The sequence below is a fragment of the Hyla sarda genome, chromosome 1, assembly GCF_029499605.1.
Source record: "Hyla sarda isolate aHylSar1 chromosome 1, aHylSar1.hap1, whole genome shotgun sequence".
Classification (NCBI taxonomy): domain Eukaryota; kingdom Metazoa; phylum Chordata; class Amphibia; order Anura; family Hylidae; genus Hyla; species Hyla sarda.
In genome coordinates this window covers 573,661,410-573,678,127 of record NC_079189.1, presented here as the reverse complement: position 1 = coordinate 573,678,127, position 16,718 = coordinate 573,661,410, and the positions used below count along the sequence as shown (strand labels likewise).

General features: G+C 43.1%; 1 protein-coding gene across 2 annotated transcripts in view; it reads left to right on the top strand.

The window, feature by feature from the left end:
• The window catches only part of MYO5B (myosin VB), a 305,150-nt gene that overhangs the window by 93,484 nt on the left and 194,948 nt on the right, over positions 1–16,718 (top strand). For both annotated transcript variants that reach the window (XM_056543976.1, XM_056543982.1), the window contains exon 2: positions 9,847–9,957. In XM_056543976.1, the coding sequence (XP_056399951.1) occupies positions 9,847–9,957 (111 nt within the window). The remainder of the gene's footprint in view (positions 1–9,846; positions 9,958–16,718) is intronic.

Genomic DNA, 16,718 nt, shown 5'->3' with positions numbered 1-16,718 from the left:
CACAGGTGGATTCTATTTATCATCATTAGTCATTTAGGTCAACATTGGATAAATTCAGAGATCCTCACTGAACTTCTGGAGAGAGTTTGCTGCACTGAAAGTAAAGGGGCTGAATAATTTTGCACTCCCAATTTTTCAGTTTTTTATTTGTTAACAAAGTTTGAAATATCCAATAAATTTCGTTCCACTTCATGATTGTGTCCCACTTGTTGTTGATTCTTCACAAAAAATTACAGTTTTATATCTTTATGTTTGAAGCCTGAAATGTGGCAAAAGGTCAAAAAGTTCAAGGGGGCCGAATACTTTCACTATGCACTGTAACGACTATAGTACTGCCTCCTATGTATAGGTATATAACTACAGACATTACGGCGCCAAACAACAGAGCCGAATAAACCATTTGCACAAATAACGGACACAATTTTTTTGTTTATTATTATTATTATTTTTTTTTATAAAATAATTTTTTCCTTCCAAGCTCAAGTGTCATAAAGGTTGTGCTGAGGTGTAGCATGCATGCCTTTTCCCTTCCCCACCCTTCCCTGCTTGGCTTTCAGCACTGAGCCCTGTACATCAATCATGCAGAGAGGGTTGGGGGAAGGAAGGGAATGTGTATGCTTCAGCTCAGCACCTCCTCTGTGACACTCGGACTTGGAAGGAAAACATAATTTTATAGCTTTGCAAACATCTTTCAACTGAAAGACATTTATAATTCGTCTTATCTCCCTACCAGCTGCCTGCCAATGTCTGCAGCTCTGATCATAATATAGAGCTGATAGATTCTCTTTAAAGGGGTACTCCATTGCCCACTCGTGAATGAATAAATGATTTAATGAACAAGGTAAATTTTTTTGTCACAGCCCATTTGAAGAGCATTTGGTTTGACATAACCTCTTTGAGAATTAACCTGTAGAGGACATGCAACGGCCCTGATGCATGGTCCTTAGCGCACCACTACATACATATATCATAATTAGGCTGGTGCCGGCCATTAACCCTTTAGATGCAGTGATTAATGCCAACTACGGCATCTATGGGGAAAGGACAGTTTTCAGTGGGTGCGGGGAACTCATCAGACCCCCTCTGTGTGAGTGCAGGGGGGCCGATGGGTTAAAATAGCAGCCTGATGCCGCAGGATCACCGATCTTTTCTTACAGTCTGCCTAAGGTCTTAGAGCCTAGCTGTTGCAAAACTACAATTCCCAGCATGCCCGGACAGCCAAAGTCTGCCCGGGCATGCTGGGAATTGTAGTTTTGCAACAGCTGGAGGCAACCTGGTTGGGATTGGGAAACAATATTTGCCCACTTTAATAAGAGTTATATAATATCTTTTAGAGTCATTGTTAGCAGTGCAGACCGAAAATATAATGCCATGAAGTGTGCCGTAATCTGTGCCAACCACTCTGACTTATCACAATAGTTTCAGCATCTCCTGGCTGGAGAGTTTATCTTTTTGTTGGTATAAGTTTATTTAGGTATCTGGGCATTTGCCAGTTCCTGAATACAATGTACATTATTAATGTCTGCAGTCCTGAAACATGGAGCCTTTTATTAAATCTCTCTTTTATTAGATCTTATTAGCTGACCTGTTGTATTTTATCATTTGGGATGACTAACGTCTGCTATTACTATTATTCACTTTATTCAGGTAACAGTTGGCAGGATGGCATCATATATGGGCTTAGGGAAAGATAATATGCTTTCTACTTTCTGATGCCTATGTGGCCTCAGACCACCATTGTATGACTTGTGAAGAGAGCTCATAACAAGGGAAGACAACAGATATATAGATTAAACAATGAATAGGAAATTCAGTAACTTTATAGCAGAAAGGATGCTTCACATAGGAGTATATATAAATTTGAAGTCACTTTATATAAATACTTTTATATCGCTTCACATGTACAGAAATAAACAATAATAAAATATAATACTGCCCTCTATGTACAGGAATATTCTTTAATACTGTACCATAATACAAATACGATAATACTGCTCCTATGTAAAGGAATATAACTACTATAATACTGCTCCTATGTAAAAGAATATAACTACTATAATACTGCCTCCTATGTACAAGAATATTACTACTGTAATACTGCCCGTATAAACAAGAATATAACTACTATAATACTGCCTCCTATATACAAGAATATAACTACTATAATGCTGTTCCTATGTAAAAGAATAAAACTACTGTAAGACTGCCTCTATGTACAAGAATATAACTACTATAATACTGCTCTTATGTACAAGAATATAACTACTATAATACTACCTTCTATATACAAGAATATAACTACTATAATACTGCTCCTATGTAAAAGAATATAACTACTATAATACTGCCTCCTATATACAAGAATATAACTACTATAATACTACCTCCTATATACAAGAATATAACTACTATAATACTGCTCCTATGTACAAGAATATACGGTAACTATTATAATACTGCCTCCTATGTACAAGAATATAACTACTATAATACTGCTCCTATGTAAAAGAATATAACTACTATAATACGACCTCCTATATACAAGAATATAACTACTATAATACTGCCTCCTATATACAAGAATATAACTACTATAATACTGCCTCCTATATACAATATAACCACTATAATACTGCTGGGTGAGGCAATGATGTAGCAGGGTCTGGTGGTATTAACCCTTGATTTGTCGTGAAGCCAGGGTGAGGTTGTTTGTATAGAAGGCCCTGCCGACAACCAGTCCACAAACGGCAGGATAATAAACGGAATGTCCACAGCAGATTTTATGAGATAACTGGAACTTTTACTGAACTTCTTATGAAAACAGTCTTTATAAACAGTTTCTCTTGAGGTAACCGGGATGCAGGTTCCTCACAGGCTTTGCTGGGACTAATAGTCTTTTGCTTTAAGCAGGCCACTCATTGTATGAGTTGAGTTCAATAGTAGTCACAAGGATTTAGTAAACAGAGCTTTATATACAAGGGGGCTGGACTAATCCCAATGGCTGCAAAGCCTGTAGGTCCTGAACTCAGAGAACTCTGGGTACATCACTCGTCCTAAATATCCGTACAATCATTATAATATATCACGTGACCTAGGTAGGTCCTATACATTTGTACACTATACAGAAATACATTTATATGAGGCGACCAAGAGGCAAGCCCTGCAGGAGAGTCCTGTGGAATGGAGGGACTCTAACTGAGGGGACTTTAGACAGGGACAGGACAAGGTCATCTACTGGGACACCACACAAGTATATAATTACTATAATACTGCTCCTATATACAAGAATATAACTACTATAATACTGTTCCTATAATACTGCTACTATGTACAAAAATATAACTACTATAATACTGCTCCTATATACAAGAATATAACTACTAGAATACTGCCCCTATATACAAGAATATAACTACTATAATACTGCCCCTATGTAAAAGAATATAACTACTATAATACTGCCCCCTATATACAAGAATATAACTACTAGAATACTGCACCCTATGTACAAAAATATAACTACTATAATTCTGCTGCTATGTGCAAGAATATAACTACTATAATACTGCTCCTATTCAAGAATATAACTACTATAATACTGCTCCTATATACAAGAATATAACTACTATAAAACTGCTCCTATGTACAAGAATATAACTACTATAATACTGCCTCCTATATACAAGAATATAACTACTATAATGCTGCCTTCTATGTACAAGAATATATCTGCTATAATACTGTCTCCTATATACAATATTATAACTACTATAACAGTCCGACAAGATGAGTGGCACTATTGTGTGGTCTCCCTTGGTAACAGGAAAAGTTCTTAGCTTTACAATGCAAGGCTACACAGAGTGACTTGTAACGTAGGCTAGACCTGGAGGTGCAGGTATGTGTATAGTGTTCATATGAATCCGATGCGTAGACAAAGAAATGAATACCGCACTCGCCCACTGTCAATGCCGGGGAGATTTATTTCAGATCATAAGATCGGTCTTACAGGTGCAGGACGTGGAGGAGAAAAAAAGCCATACACGACTAGTTTCGCACCGGGCGCCGCTTTCTCAAGTCAAGTCAGCCAGAGAAAGCGCCCCCCTGGCGCAAAACTTGTCGTGTATGACTTTTTTTCTCCTCCACGTCCTGCACCTGTAAGACCGATCTTATGATCTGAAATAAATATCCTTTGTTCCCGGCATTGACAGTGGGTGAGTGCGGTATTCATTTCTTTATCTACGCATCGGATACTTATAACTACTATAATACTGCATCCTATATACAAGAATATAACTACTATAATACTGCTCCTATATACAAGAATATAACTTCTATAATACTGCCCCCTATATACAAGAATATAACTACTATAATACTGCTCCTATATACAAGAATATAACTACTATAATACTGCTCCTATATACAAGAATATAACTACTATAATACTGCCCCCTTTGTACAAGAATATAACTACTATAATACTGCTCCTATGTACAAAAATATAACTACTATAATACTGTCCCTATATACAAGAATATAACTACTATAATACTGCTCCTATATACAAGAATATAACTACTATAATACTGTCCCTATATACAAGAATATAACTACTATAATACTGTCTCCTATGTACAAGAATATAACTACTATAATACTGTCCCTATATACAAGAACATAAACCCTTTACACTCTCTGCAGTATCTCCACATTAGAAATCTCGAGGCCTTTTCTTAGTGCTGGTTGTAACATAAGGCTGCGCCTCTCCATGGCCCCGGGTCAGTCTGGTTTCTGGAGATCCCATTGCAGCTTTTCTATGGAGTGAACAACAGGAGCTTTTGTGTTTTATGATGTGGTCGTACACCGAGAATCCTTCATAAGCAGTTTTGTTTACATGTGGGGATACAGCCCATAATTCTCTACGTCAATAATCACTGGAAGAACCAAGATGGCGTGACCTTAATAGAAAAAAATACCTATACCCCTCCTTTCTGCAATGCCTCTAGCTCCCTCTTTTTTATTTATTATCATTGACCTACAAATTCTTGGAAACATGTATTCTTTTTGTCTTCAGCTGCCGGCATTGTAGGACATCACTCAGGCAGCCTGGAAGTAAATGTCCGAGTATGAATGGGAGACTTTCTACTGACTGAACAATAGCCATGCTAAGAGGTGTAACTTGAAGAGCTTTGCCCCGAATACAAAACCTCTTACAATCTTATGTCATTTATAGTACTGATCTCTTCATTTTGGGTGGAGGAACCCTTTGGGATTCAGGTGTGACCACCCCACTTGTTATGCCCCTGGCTGTGATTGGTGATGTAAAGCAGCGTAAATAATCCAGGTGATTTTATAAGGTGCTTTATTAGGCACTGCAAATAAGACAAGAAGAAGGATACATTGAATATGAGTAACCCATGTAAAACAAGTTCTATATAGGGTGTGTGCAGTGTAAGAACCGTTTTATTGCTCTACTAGCTAAGTATCTGGCATTGCCTGGTCTTTCTACCTAAACCTTATGGGAAAGGGAAAGCAACAATCATATCTCGTCCTCTTATCTTGTCCTTACATCCCATCAGACCAAATATCCCGCCCTTCTATCCCATTCTCGTATCCCGTTCTTATATCTTGACCACTTATCAAGACTGCATATCCCATCCTTATATTCCAACCTCATATTTGGACCTAATTTCCCAACCTCATATTTCGACCTCATGTCCCTTCGTATTATCCTGTCATCATATCACATCCTCATATCCCGACCTTATATCACATCCTCATATCCCGACCTTATATCACATCCTCATATCCCGACCTTATATCACATCCTCATATCCCGACCTTATATCACATCCTCATATCCCGACCTTATATCACATCCTCATATCCCGACCTTATACCACATCCTCATATCCCGACCTTATATCACATCCTAATATCCCGACCTTATATCAAATCCTCATATCCCGACCTTATATCACATCCTCATATCCCGACCTTATATCACATCCACATATCCCGACCTTATATCACATCCACATATCCCGACCTTATATCACGTCCTCATATCCTGACCTCATATCACGTCCTCATATCTTGACCTCATATCCCATACTCATCTCCCGACCTTATATCACATCCTCGTAGCCCGACCTCATATCCCATACTCATCTCCCGACCTTATATCACATCCTCGTAGCCCGACCTCATATCACATCCTCATATACTGACCTCATATCATGTCCTCATATCTCGACCTCATATCCCATCCTCATATCCTGACCTCATATCACATCCTCATATCCTGACCTCATATCACGTCCTCATATCCCGTCCTCATATCCTGACCTCATATCACATCCTCATATCCCGACCTCATATCACATCCTCATATCCCGACCTCATATCACATCCTCATATCCCGACCTCATATCACATGCTCATATCCCGACCTCATATCACATCCTCATATCCCGACCTCATATCACATGCTCATATCCCGACCTCATATCACGTCCTCGTAGCCCGACCTCGCCTCCTATCCCCTGCACTAACTATTTTCTGCACCCGCTGGATAGTCTTCAGGGTGTTTATAAGTCCCGGGCAATCTCTGCAGCCTGAGAGTAAAGCAACCAGAAGATGTACCAGAGGCCCCTTAGACTTGAAGGGGACTTTAGAAAATGGGAGTAGGTTAGGATTTATTTCATTCCACTACATTTTTGGTAACATAAAAGTAACACATGACCAAGTTTCATCAAAATATCTCCAGCCATTTGGAAGTTATGCTGGAACATACACACACACACACATACACAGTGCATTCACTCTGTTGTCATGATCAATGGCGATCCGACCCCCATGTCAACTAGTTTTTTTTGTTTATTATTAACAGATTTGAAGAGCCGAGGGACGTGCTCTCAAATCACCAAAGTGCAAGTAAAAAGTGCAAGTGGTCTATCGCAAACCCTTCTCCGAAAGGAGAGAGAGGGGCCCACCTACAAACCAAACCCTTCCCCTCTGGGCCAAAAGGCACCTGCAATGTTCCAGGTACAATGTCCTCTTTCGCCGAAGCTACTCAGGGACCAAAAAAGTGTTCCCGGCGGGCAACTAGGCATTAACCAGGTTGTCACCATTAAAGGGGTATTCCAGGAAAAAACTTTTTTTTATATATATAAACTGGCTCCAGAAAGTTAAACAGATTTGTAAATTACTTCTATAAAAAAATCTTAATCCTTTCAGTACTTATGAGCTGCTGAAGTTGAGTTGTTCTTTTCTGTCTAAGTGCTCTCTGATGACACCTGTCTCAGGAACCGCACAGTTTAGAAGCAAATCCCCATAGCAAACCTCTTCTACTCTGTGCAGTTCCCGAGACAAGCAGAGATGTCAGCAGAGAGCACTGTTGCCAGACAGAAAACAACAACTCAACTTCAGCAGCTGATAATTATTGAAAGAATTAATATTTTTTTAATAGAAGTAATTTACAAATCTGTTTAACTTTCTGAAGCCAGTTGATATATATATATAAAAAAAAGTTTTTTCCTGGATAACCCCTTTAAAAGACATAGGTCATAGTGAAAAACTTCTCTCCTTCTCCTCCTCTATGACCTGCTGTATGGGGCTCCTAACGTGTGGATATGGCATACGTTTTTCACTATGGGACTTCTTAAAATAAATAAAAGTATTTTTTTGTTTTGTATAGACAGCTTCTGTTTAGGCCTATGTGTCTCCATGGTTACAGATTACAAACTGATCCTATAGTTTGCATGTCCCACATATGCTCCATGACAGGCATTTAGCAAGCGATTTAGTAAAAAAAATTTTTACTAAAAATGTTGCACAAATGTCGCACCTGCAACTACGCGATTTTTCATGCGATATTTTGACTGGAAAGGGAGAAAAGCAAGTTTTCCAAAACTGAACTACGTAGTCATAATTTTAAAATGGACTACGGGTAGTCTGGTGTTTATTAACTGCGACAGTCGCAACTGCGCAAAAAAAGGTGGAAAAAAAAAGGTGGAAAATTTGACTAAATTTACTCCAGCTCAAACATGGAGCAGAAAAAGCTACTACTAAAGTAATAAAGAAAAAATTGCTTACGTGAAAGAAAATTATCAACAGGCTGAAACCAGTTGATAAATAAGTCTACATAAGAAAAAAAAAAAGTAAGGAAAAAATTACTAAAAAAAGGAATACATAAGCAAACATTGATAAATGTCCCTCCATTTCCCTGTGTGACCTAAAACCTATAGGAAGGTTTGGTTTAGGCGCTAACCTGGATTTTTTTAATTTTATTTATTCCTTTTCTGTGAATCTAATTGATGACATAAATAAATGTAACGTAACATATACCATATATACTCGAGTATAAGCCGAGTTTATACTCGAGTGAACTCTCCGCCCTCAGTGGTCTTCAACCTGCGGACCTCCAGATGTTTCAAAACTACAACTCCCAGCAAGCCAGGGCAGCCATCGGCTGTCCGGGCTTGCTGGGAGTTGTAGTTTTGAAACCTCTGGAGGTCCGCAGGTTGAAGACCACTGGGGCCTTCGACATCATCCAGACCCCCCACCCCCTTTAGTTTTGTACTCCCCTCCGCTCGGCGGGACGTTAGGGTGCGCTGCTCCGGTGCTGCAGGACTGTCCGGTGGGGAGGTCGTCCGATGGGATAGTGGTTCCGGGCTGTCCTTCTTCACCGGGGGGGGGCCTCTTCTCCACGCTTAGGGCCCGGCCCCGGAATAGTCACGTTGCCTTGACGACGACGCACAGGGACGTTCATTAGCAACGTCCCTCTGCGTCGGCTTCGGGCCCAGAATAGAGGCGTTGCCTTGACGACGACGCAGAGGGACGTTGCTAATGAACGTCCCTGTGCGTCGTCGTCAAGGCAACGTGACTATATAGAAGAGGCCTCCCCGGTGAAGATGGACAACCCGGAACCACTATCCCACCGGACGACCTCCCCACCAGACAGTCCTGCAGCACCGGACTAGCGCACCCTAACGTCCCGCCGAGCGGAGGCGAGTACAAAACTAAAGGGGGTGGGGGGGTTTGGATGATGTCGAAGGCCGCAGTGGTCTTCAACCTGCGGACCTCCAGAGGTTTCAAAACTACAACTCCCAGCAAGCCCGGACAGCCGATGGCTGCCCGGGTTTGCTGGGAGTTGTAGTTTTGAAACATCTGGAGGTCCACAGGTTGAAGACCACTGTATCAGACATTGACAAGCGGTGATGATGAAGGGGGGGGGGGGGCTGATGACATGTGGTGATGATGACAAGGGGATGATGAAGGGGGGGTGTGGGATGATGACAAGGGGATGATGACAGGCGGTGATGATTATGAGGGTGTTAATGATGGGGGATGGATGATGATGATGATGTATTTCCCACCCTAGGCTTATACTCGAGTCAATAACTTTTCCTGGGATTTTAGGGTGAAATTAGGGGCCTCGGCTTATATTCGGGTCGGCTTATACTCGAGTATATATGGTAAATTGTATTTGTTTCATCTGGACTTAACTATGGCGCTTATGTTTTTTGATACTGTGTGGTGTGTTTGGAACTGTATGGTATATTTTTGGGCTGTATAGTGGTGTTATTTGGCACTGTATGGTGGTATTATTTCGGCACTATTGTGGCAGTAATATGGAAGTATCACTATTTCCCTCCTTTCAATAAATGCTTGTGCCCCCACATTCCTGCATGGTGCAACTTTGGCGCAATAATAAACTTCCTTCTGACGAGGATTAGGTAACTAGAGTGACAGTCTTGACAATAATTCTGTAGCAGCCGTGATGTATTGGATTTTGTCACTTACTCTATAGTCATCTAAATCCTGTCTCCTTTTGTTTTTTAGTACACCCGGGTGTGGATCCCTGATCAAGAGGAAGTTTGGCGATCAGCTGAAATTATCAAGGATTATAAAGAAGGAGATAAAGTTCTGCAGCTGAAGCTTGAAGATGAATCTGTGAGTATATTGTCATAATAATCAGCCATTATCTTCTTCCAGAGGACTGTTAGGCTTGGTAGTTGGTACAACCTGGATACAGATGCATTTTTGAGTCTGTATTACGGCCACTAGTCCCATCCCGACTGATGATTCACACAGCCTACATAATAATCAGAGGTAACTCTTATAGACCAGGCTCTGGCTAGCACCTATTAGCTATTTCTATGATCCTGATCAAATACTACAATTCTAACTGCCAGCAGCCACCACTAGGGGGAGCTTTTTTTGCTTTCTGTATGTTCTATTACTTATTCAAAGGGAACCTGTCACCAGATTTTACCCTATATATCTGTTGGCAACACGTTATATAAGGTAAAATAAGGTTTCTCACCAAATCCGAATGTCCTTCTGAGCTTCCTCCTAAAGTGCAGAAACAGGTAAAAAAAATGTCCCCAGCCGCATGGTAATGAGCTGTAAGTAGTGGTTGGGGCATTCCGCAGCCTCTTGTAGTCATTGAGCTCCGGGTTGTTATTACTCCCAGTCTGGCGTGATTGGCCGCCTACGTCACCGCTCTGCTCACAGAAGTCTCACTAGTCCAAAAACTGCTTCATACCCAGGGATAATGCGGCTTCTGATACTTTGCAAGATTTTGGCTTTGCCCAGGCTGTCAGTCATGCCAGGTTGGGAGTGATTACAGTCCGTAGTTCCGTGACTACATGAGGCTGCAGTACCCTACGAGCACTATGTACAGCTCATTACCATACGGCACAGGACATTTTCAAACCTCATTTACTGCACTTTAGAGGATGCGGACATGATGAGAAACCTTATTTTTCGCTATAAAATCTGGTGACAGGTTACCTTGGACTTAATTTTACTGCCGAGGATATATGTAATGCTTCCTGACTTTTTTTTTTTTTAAAAGACACATTTTTATAGGACACGCTTCGAACCTATGCAATTTGATTACCAAATAATACATATTACTCCCTTCATCACACCCCAAAATAAATACAAGCCACACACCAGACCCACATAACAAATACACTACACACAAGGTGCCTTATTTAACAATACAGACCATAGCCTGTTCCTTTATAATGACCCCAGACCAGACTCCCTTTATTTACAAACCTGATGCTGACCCCAGATCAGACTCGTAACTACAGACCCCCCCCCACCCATTTACAGATTAACCGATCCCAGACTAGACCCCACGCTATCCCTTTACACATTCACACACCTGACATTTATCTACTCTCCGTTCCTGTACTCCTGGACGCTGTAGTAGACATCGTCCTAATACGCCTACTCATCAGGATGTTGACCCTCATAGCACAGGAAAATGCAGGAACAGGAAGAGGCCAGTATGTGGGCACCCAAAATTTTCATGGACATCCCTACAGCATTGACAAGTATAATTTATATGCTTTCATGGCTTAAATTCTAGGGCTGTCCTTTTGAAGCCCAACCCAGTTCCTAGTGTTGACATGCTTTGTCCCCCATTTACCCCTGATGACGACACAGTAATGTGTTAAAACACGTTGGGAAAAGGGGCTTTTATTTATCCAGATAGGTTCTTAGTGTGGAATGAAGACTTACATAGCCTTTATTTTACATTATGCATTTTTTTTAATTTTTATAAATGCTATACTTTAATGCAAAGTAGCATCAAGACCACCATAAGTGTAAGGGTTCCCCTGCCCATCATCTGTTTGCCAAAACTGCAGAGCCTGCATTCACAGAAAAACAGAGCAGGAGGCAGACAGCGCCGTACATTGTGTAGTGGCCGTACACGGTTACTGCAGCTCAGTTGGCATTAAAAGGGTACTCCGGTGGAGACCTTTTTTTTTTTTTTTTTTATCAACTGGTGCTAGAAAGTTAAACAGATTTGTAAATTAATTCTATTAAAAAATCTTATCTTACTTATTAGCTGCTGAATACTACAGAGGAATTTTTTTTCTTTTTGGAACACAGTGCTCTCTGCTGACATCATGACCACAGTGCTCTCTGCTGACATCTCTGTCCATTTTAGGAACTGTCCAGAGCAGCATATGTTTTCTATGGGGATTTTCTCCTACTCTGGACAGTTCTTAAAATGGACAGAGATGTCAGCAGAGAGCACTGTGGTTATGATGTCAGCAGAGAGCACTGTGTTCCAAAAAGAAAATAATTTCCTCTGTAATATTCAGCAGCGAATAAGTACTGGAAGGATTAAGATTTTTTTAATAGAAGTAATTTACAAATCTACAAAAAAGAAAGTTGCAACAGCACTCTTGGTCAAAAAATGGAGGCTCTTAGCGCACTTTTTGATCAAAATGTGTCCCCCCCCCATCCACCACGCGGAGGTGGCCTCATATCGGATGGGACCCTAACATGATAACTCACCTCTGCTGTGCATATAGCCTCTGACTGTGTGACATGTTGGATCAGCCATTGATAAACCACCTCCAGTCTGAGAGGGGTGGGGTGCACGGCTAAAGAGGGTGCCATACCCCCCAACTTACAAAGTAAAAACAAAAGGAAAAATAGCCAGCACAACAACCTAATACACAGGTGCCCGCTGCTGTGGCAAATACACAGCCGTGCACCCCACCCCTCTTTAGCCATGCACCCCACCCCTCTCAGACTGGAGGTGGTTTAGTCAATGGCTGATCCAACATGTCACACAGTCAGAGGCTATATGCACAGCAGAGGTGAGTTATCATGTTAGGGTCCCATCCGATATGAGGCCACCTTCGCGTGGTGGATGGGGGGACACATTTTGATCAAAAAGTGCGCTAAGAGCCTCCATTTTTTGACCAAGAGTGCTGTTGCAACTTTCTTTTTTGTACATTTTGTATTTGCCACAGCAGCAGGCACCTGTGTATTAGGTTGTTGTGCTGGCTATTTTTCCTTTTGTTTTTAATTTACAAATCTGTTTACCTTACTGGCACCAGTTGGTAAAAAAAATAAAATAAATAAATAAAAAAAAAAGTTTTTCACCGAAGTACCTCTTTAAAGTCAAAGGGAACAGAGCTTCAGTAAACCAGCACGGCCACTGCACATGTATGGCGCTGTCTAATTCTTGTATATGCAGATGCAGCTCTGGTAATCAGCAAAGGGGGAGGGGGGGTTGGGGCCCAGGTGTATGACCCCCCCACAATCAGATATTGGGGACCTTTCTTGAGGATAGTTCATTAATATAAAAAGTCTGGAAAAAATACCCTATATACATCCTTTAGTGTTGTTGGAAAACTACAACTCCCAGCATGCCCGGACAGCCTTTGGCTGTCCGGGCATGCTGGGAGTTGTAGTTTTCCGACAGCAGGAGGCACCCTGGTTGGAAAACACTAGAGGTAGCTGCATTGGCCTCAGTTGTTCTAAGTAAGAGACACCTTACAAATAAACTATCCTTATGAGTGAGCAAATGACAATATGGTGATTGGCGGTGACTGTGATATGGCGGCGCCCCCAGTGTTCGCACTGTATTTCATACTTCATTAATAGGGTTGTCAGGATGACTCCACTTGCCCTTGGAGATGGATTGCATTTTCTTAAGATCAGTAGAAGAGAGCTGGACGGCCGTCAGCCGGTGATACACGGCCGCTGTCAAACACTTTGTCCCTTTCTACCCTGGAAATGCAACAAATCAAAGTTGTTCCTCCTAGGGGGACGGAGAAAGGAACTAGGAGAATATTTAGATACCTCAATCATGTAGAAGAGCAGTATACAAATATACAGTATACAAACACGTGTTCACAGTGTATCTAGGCCTATCATGTGTGATACTCTCCACGGAGCCTAGGTATCTAAATCTATTGAGCGATACTGTTTGCTGAGTCTGTATATCTGAGCCCATCGTGTGTGGTACTGTTATTCGAGTCCGTGTATCCAAGCCTATCATGAGTGAAACGGTCCGTAAAGCCTGCGTATCAAAACCTGTCATGTGTGATACTGTCAGCAGAGCCTGGGTATCTTAACTTATTGTGTGATACTGTTTGCTGAGGAAGGCTGCATTCACACCACGTTTTTGCAATACAGTTCCCGTAAACGTTTTAAAAGGGGGAAAACGTACGGAACCGTATTGAAAACCGTATGCATTGACTCTCCATTGAAAACCGTATGTATTGACTCTCCATTGAAAACCGTATGCATTGACTCTCCATTGAAAACCGCATGCATTGACTCTCCATTGAAAACCGCATGCATTGACTCTCCATTGAAAACCGCATGCATTGACTCTCCATTGAAAACCGTATGCCAAACGATGCATCCGGTTGTGTCCGTTTTGCACCCTGTACGGTTTTGTCCGGTTTTTTTCCCCGTACCCAAAAACTGTAGCCTACCACGGTTTCTGGTCCAGTTGAAAAACTGTGTTAAACCGTATACATTTTTTTTTAACATGGGAGTCCATGGTAACCGTACACAACTGCATGTGCGTAGGGTTTTTGACTGCACAGTTTGTTTGTTTTTTGGAATCTCAATCAAACAAGTGAAACTTTATTCATAATGGAGTGAAAAGTTAAAAAAAGTATATGTTTTTTTCTTAAAGAAAGGAGGCAACCGGACGTCATTTTTCAAACCGTATAAGGGTTAAAATTTGTACACGTGTTTTGATACAGTTTAGTCCGGTTTTGAGGAATCCGTTTTTCATCAAAAACCTGATATGAGAACTGTATTGCAAAAACGTGGTGTGAATGGACGCTAAGGGCACAATCACATGTACAAAACCCGCTGTGATGTACGTGTGTACATACCCTAAGTGTATTTGAGCCCATCGTATGGTACTCTTTTCAGAGTCTCTGTATCTAAGCCTATTTCTGTGGAATATGCCGAGTGAGCTAGTGTATCTAAAACTATCATGTGCAACACCGTCTGCTAATTGAGTGTGTGTGAGGGATCACCAACCATCAGAAATTTTGGGGCCCCTTACACAGCTTGTAGTCTGGGCCTCCCCTCTCCAACCCCCCCCCCCCCCATAGCGGGACTCTCAGCCCCCCCCCCCTCTCATCCACATAAGAGGCCCCCATCCAGTCCCCTCCTCACACATAGCAGGACTCTCAGCCCTCCCCCCCCCCTTTCCTCCACATAAGAGGCCCCCCATCCAGTCCCCCCCCCCAATAGCAGGACTCTCAGCCCTCCCCCTCCTCCACATAAGAGGCCCCCCCCATCCAGTCCCCCCCCCCCCAATAGCAGGACTCTCAGCCCCCCCCTTTCCTCCACATAAGAGGCCCCCATCCAGTCCCCTCCTCACACATAGCAGGACTCTCAGCCCCCCCCCCCCTTTCCTCCACATAAGAGGCCCCCATCCAGTCCCCTCCTCACACATAGCAGGTCTCTCAGCCCTCACCCCCCCCCCCCTTTCCTCCACATAAGAGGCCCCCATCCAGTCCCCTCCTCACACATAGCAGGACTCTCAGCCCCCCCCCTTTCCTCCACATAAGAGGCCCCCATCCAGTCCCCTCTTGACACATAGCAGGACTCTCAGCCCTCCCCCCCTTTCCTCCACATAAGAGGCCCCATCCAGTCCCCTCCTCACACATAGCAGGACTCTCAGCCCTCCCCCCCCCTTTCCTCCACATAAGAGGCCCCCATCCAGTCCCCTCCTCACACATAGCAGGACTCTCAGCCCTCCCCCCCTTTCCTCCACATAAGAGGCCCCCATCCAGTCCCCTCCTCACACATAGCAGGACTCTCAGCTCCCCCCTTTCCTCCACATAAGAGGCCCCCATCCAGTCCCCTCCTCACACATAGCAGGACTCTCAGCCCTCCCCCCCCCTTTCCTCCACATAAGAGGCCCCCATGCAGTCCCCTCCTCACACATAGCAGGACTCTCAGCCCTCCCCTCCCCCTTTCCTCCACATAAGAGGCCCCCATCCAGTCCCCTCCTCACACATAGCAGGACTCTCAGCCCCCCCTTTCCTCCACATAAGAGGCCCCCATCCAGTCCCCTCCTCACACATAGCAGGACTCTCAGCCCTCCCCCCCCCTTTCCTCCACATAAGAGGCCCCCATCCAGTCCCCCCCTCACACATAGCAGGACTCTCAGCCCTCCCCCCCCCTTTCCTCCACATAAGAGGCCCCCATCCAGTCCCCTCCTCACACATAGCAGGACTCTCAGCCCCCCCCCCCTTTCCTCCACATAAGAGGCCCCCATCCAGTCCCCTCCTCACACATAGCAGGACTCTCAGCCCTCCCGCCCCCCCCCCTTTCCTCCACATAAGAGGCCCCCCATCCAGTCCCCTCCTCACACATAGCAGGACTCTGTGCCAAGGTTCTCTTCTTACCCAGTGTAGCAGATCTTCCCCTGAGCAGCTTCCATTCCTGTGTGCCGTCAGCAGGAGGAGCCAGGAGCAGTGAGGAGAAGGCAGACAGTAGAGGCAGCAGTGAGTGTCCTGTCCGTACAGTATGTAGTGTCCTGTCTGTACAGTATGTAGTTCAGACTCTGTGGAGGAGATTTATCAAAACCTGTTTAGAGGAAAAGTTGCTGAGTTGCCCATAGCAACCAATCAGCTCGCTTTTTTCATTTTGCAGAGGCCTTGTTGAAAGTGAAAGAAGCGATCTGATTGGTTGCTATGGGCAACTCAGCAACTTTTCCTCTGGACAGGTTTTGATAAATCTCCCCCTGTGTCCTCCGACTGTTGAGACCCAATTAGCTCCTAGCAGGCTATAACTACCCCTCCCCCTTATTACAATAATTAATTAAATAATAACTGACACAACAACAATTTAACTTTTCCGTGGGTGGGGATCGGCCACAGCTTTATTTATAAAATTACTTATATAAATAACAATTT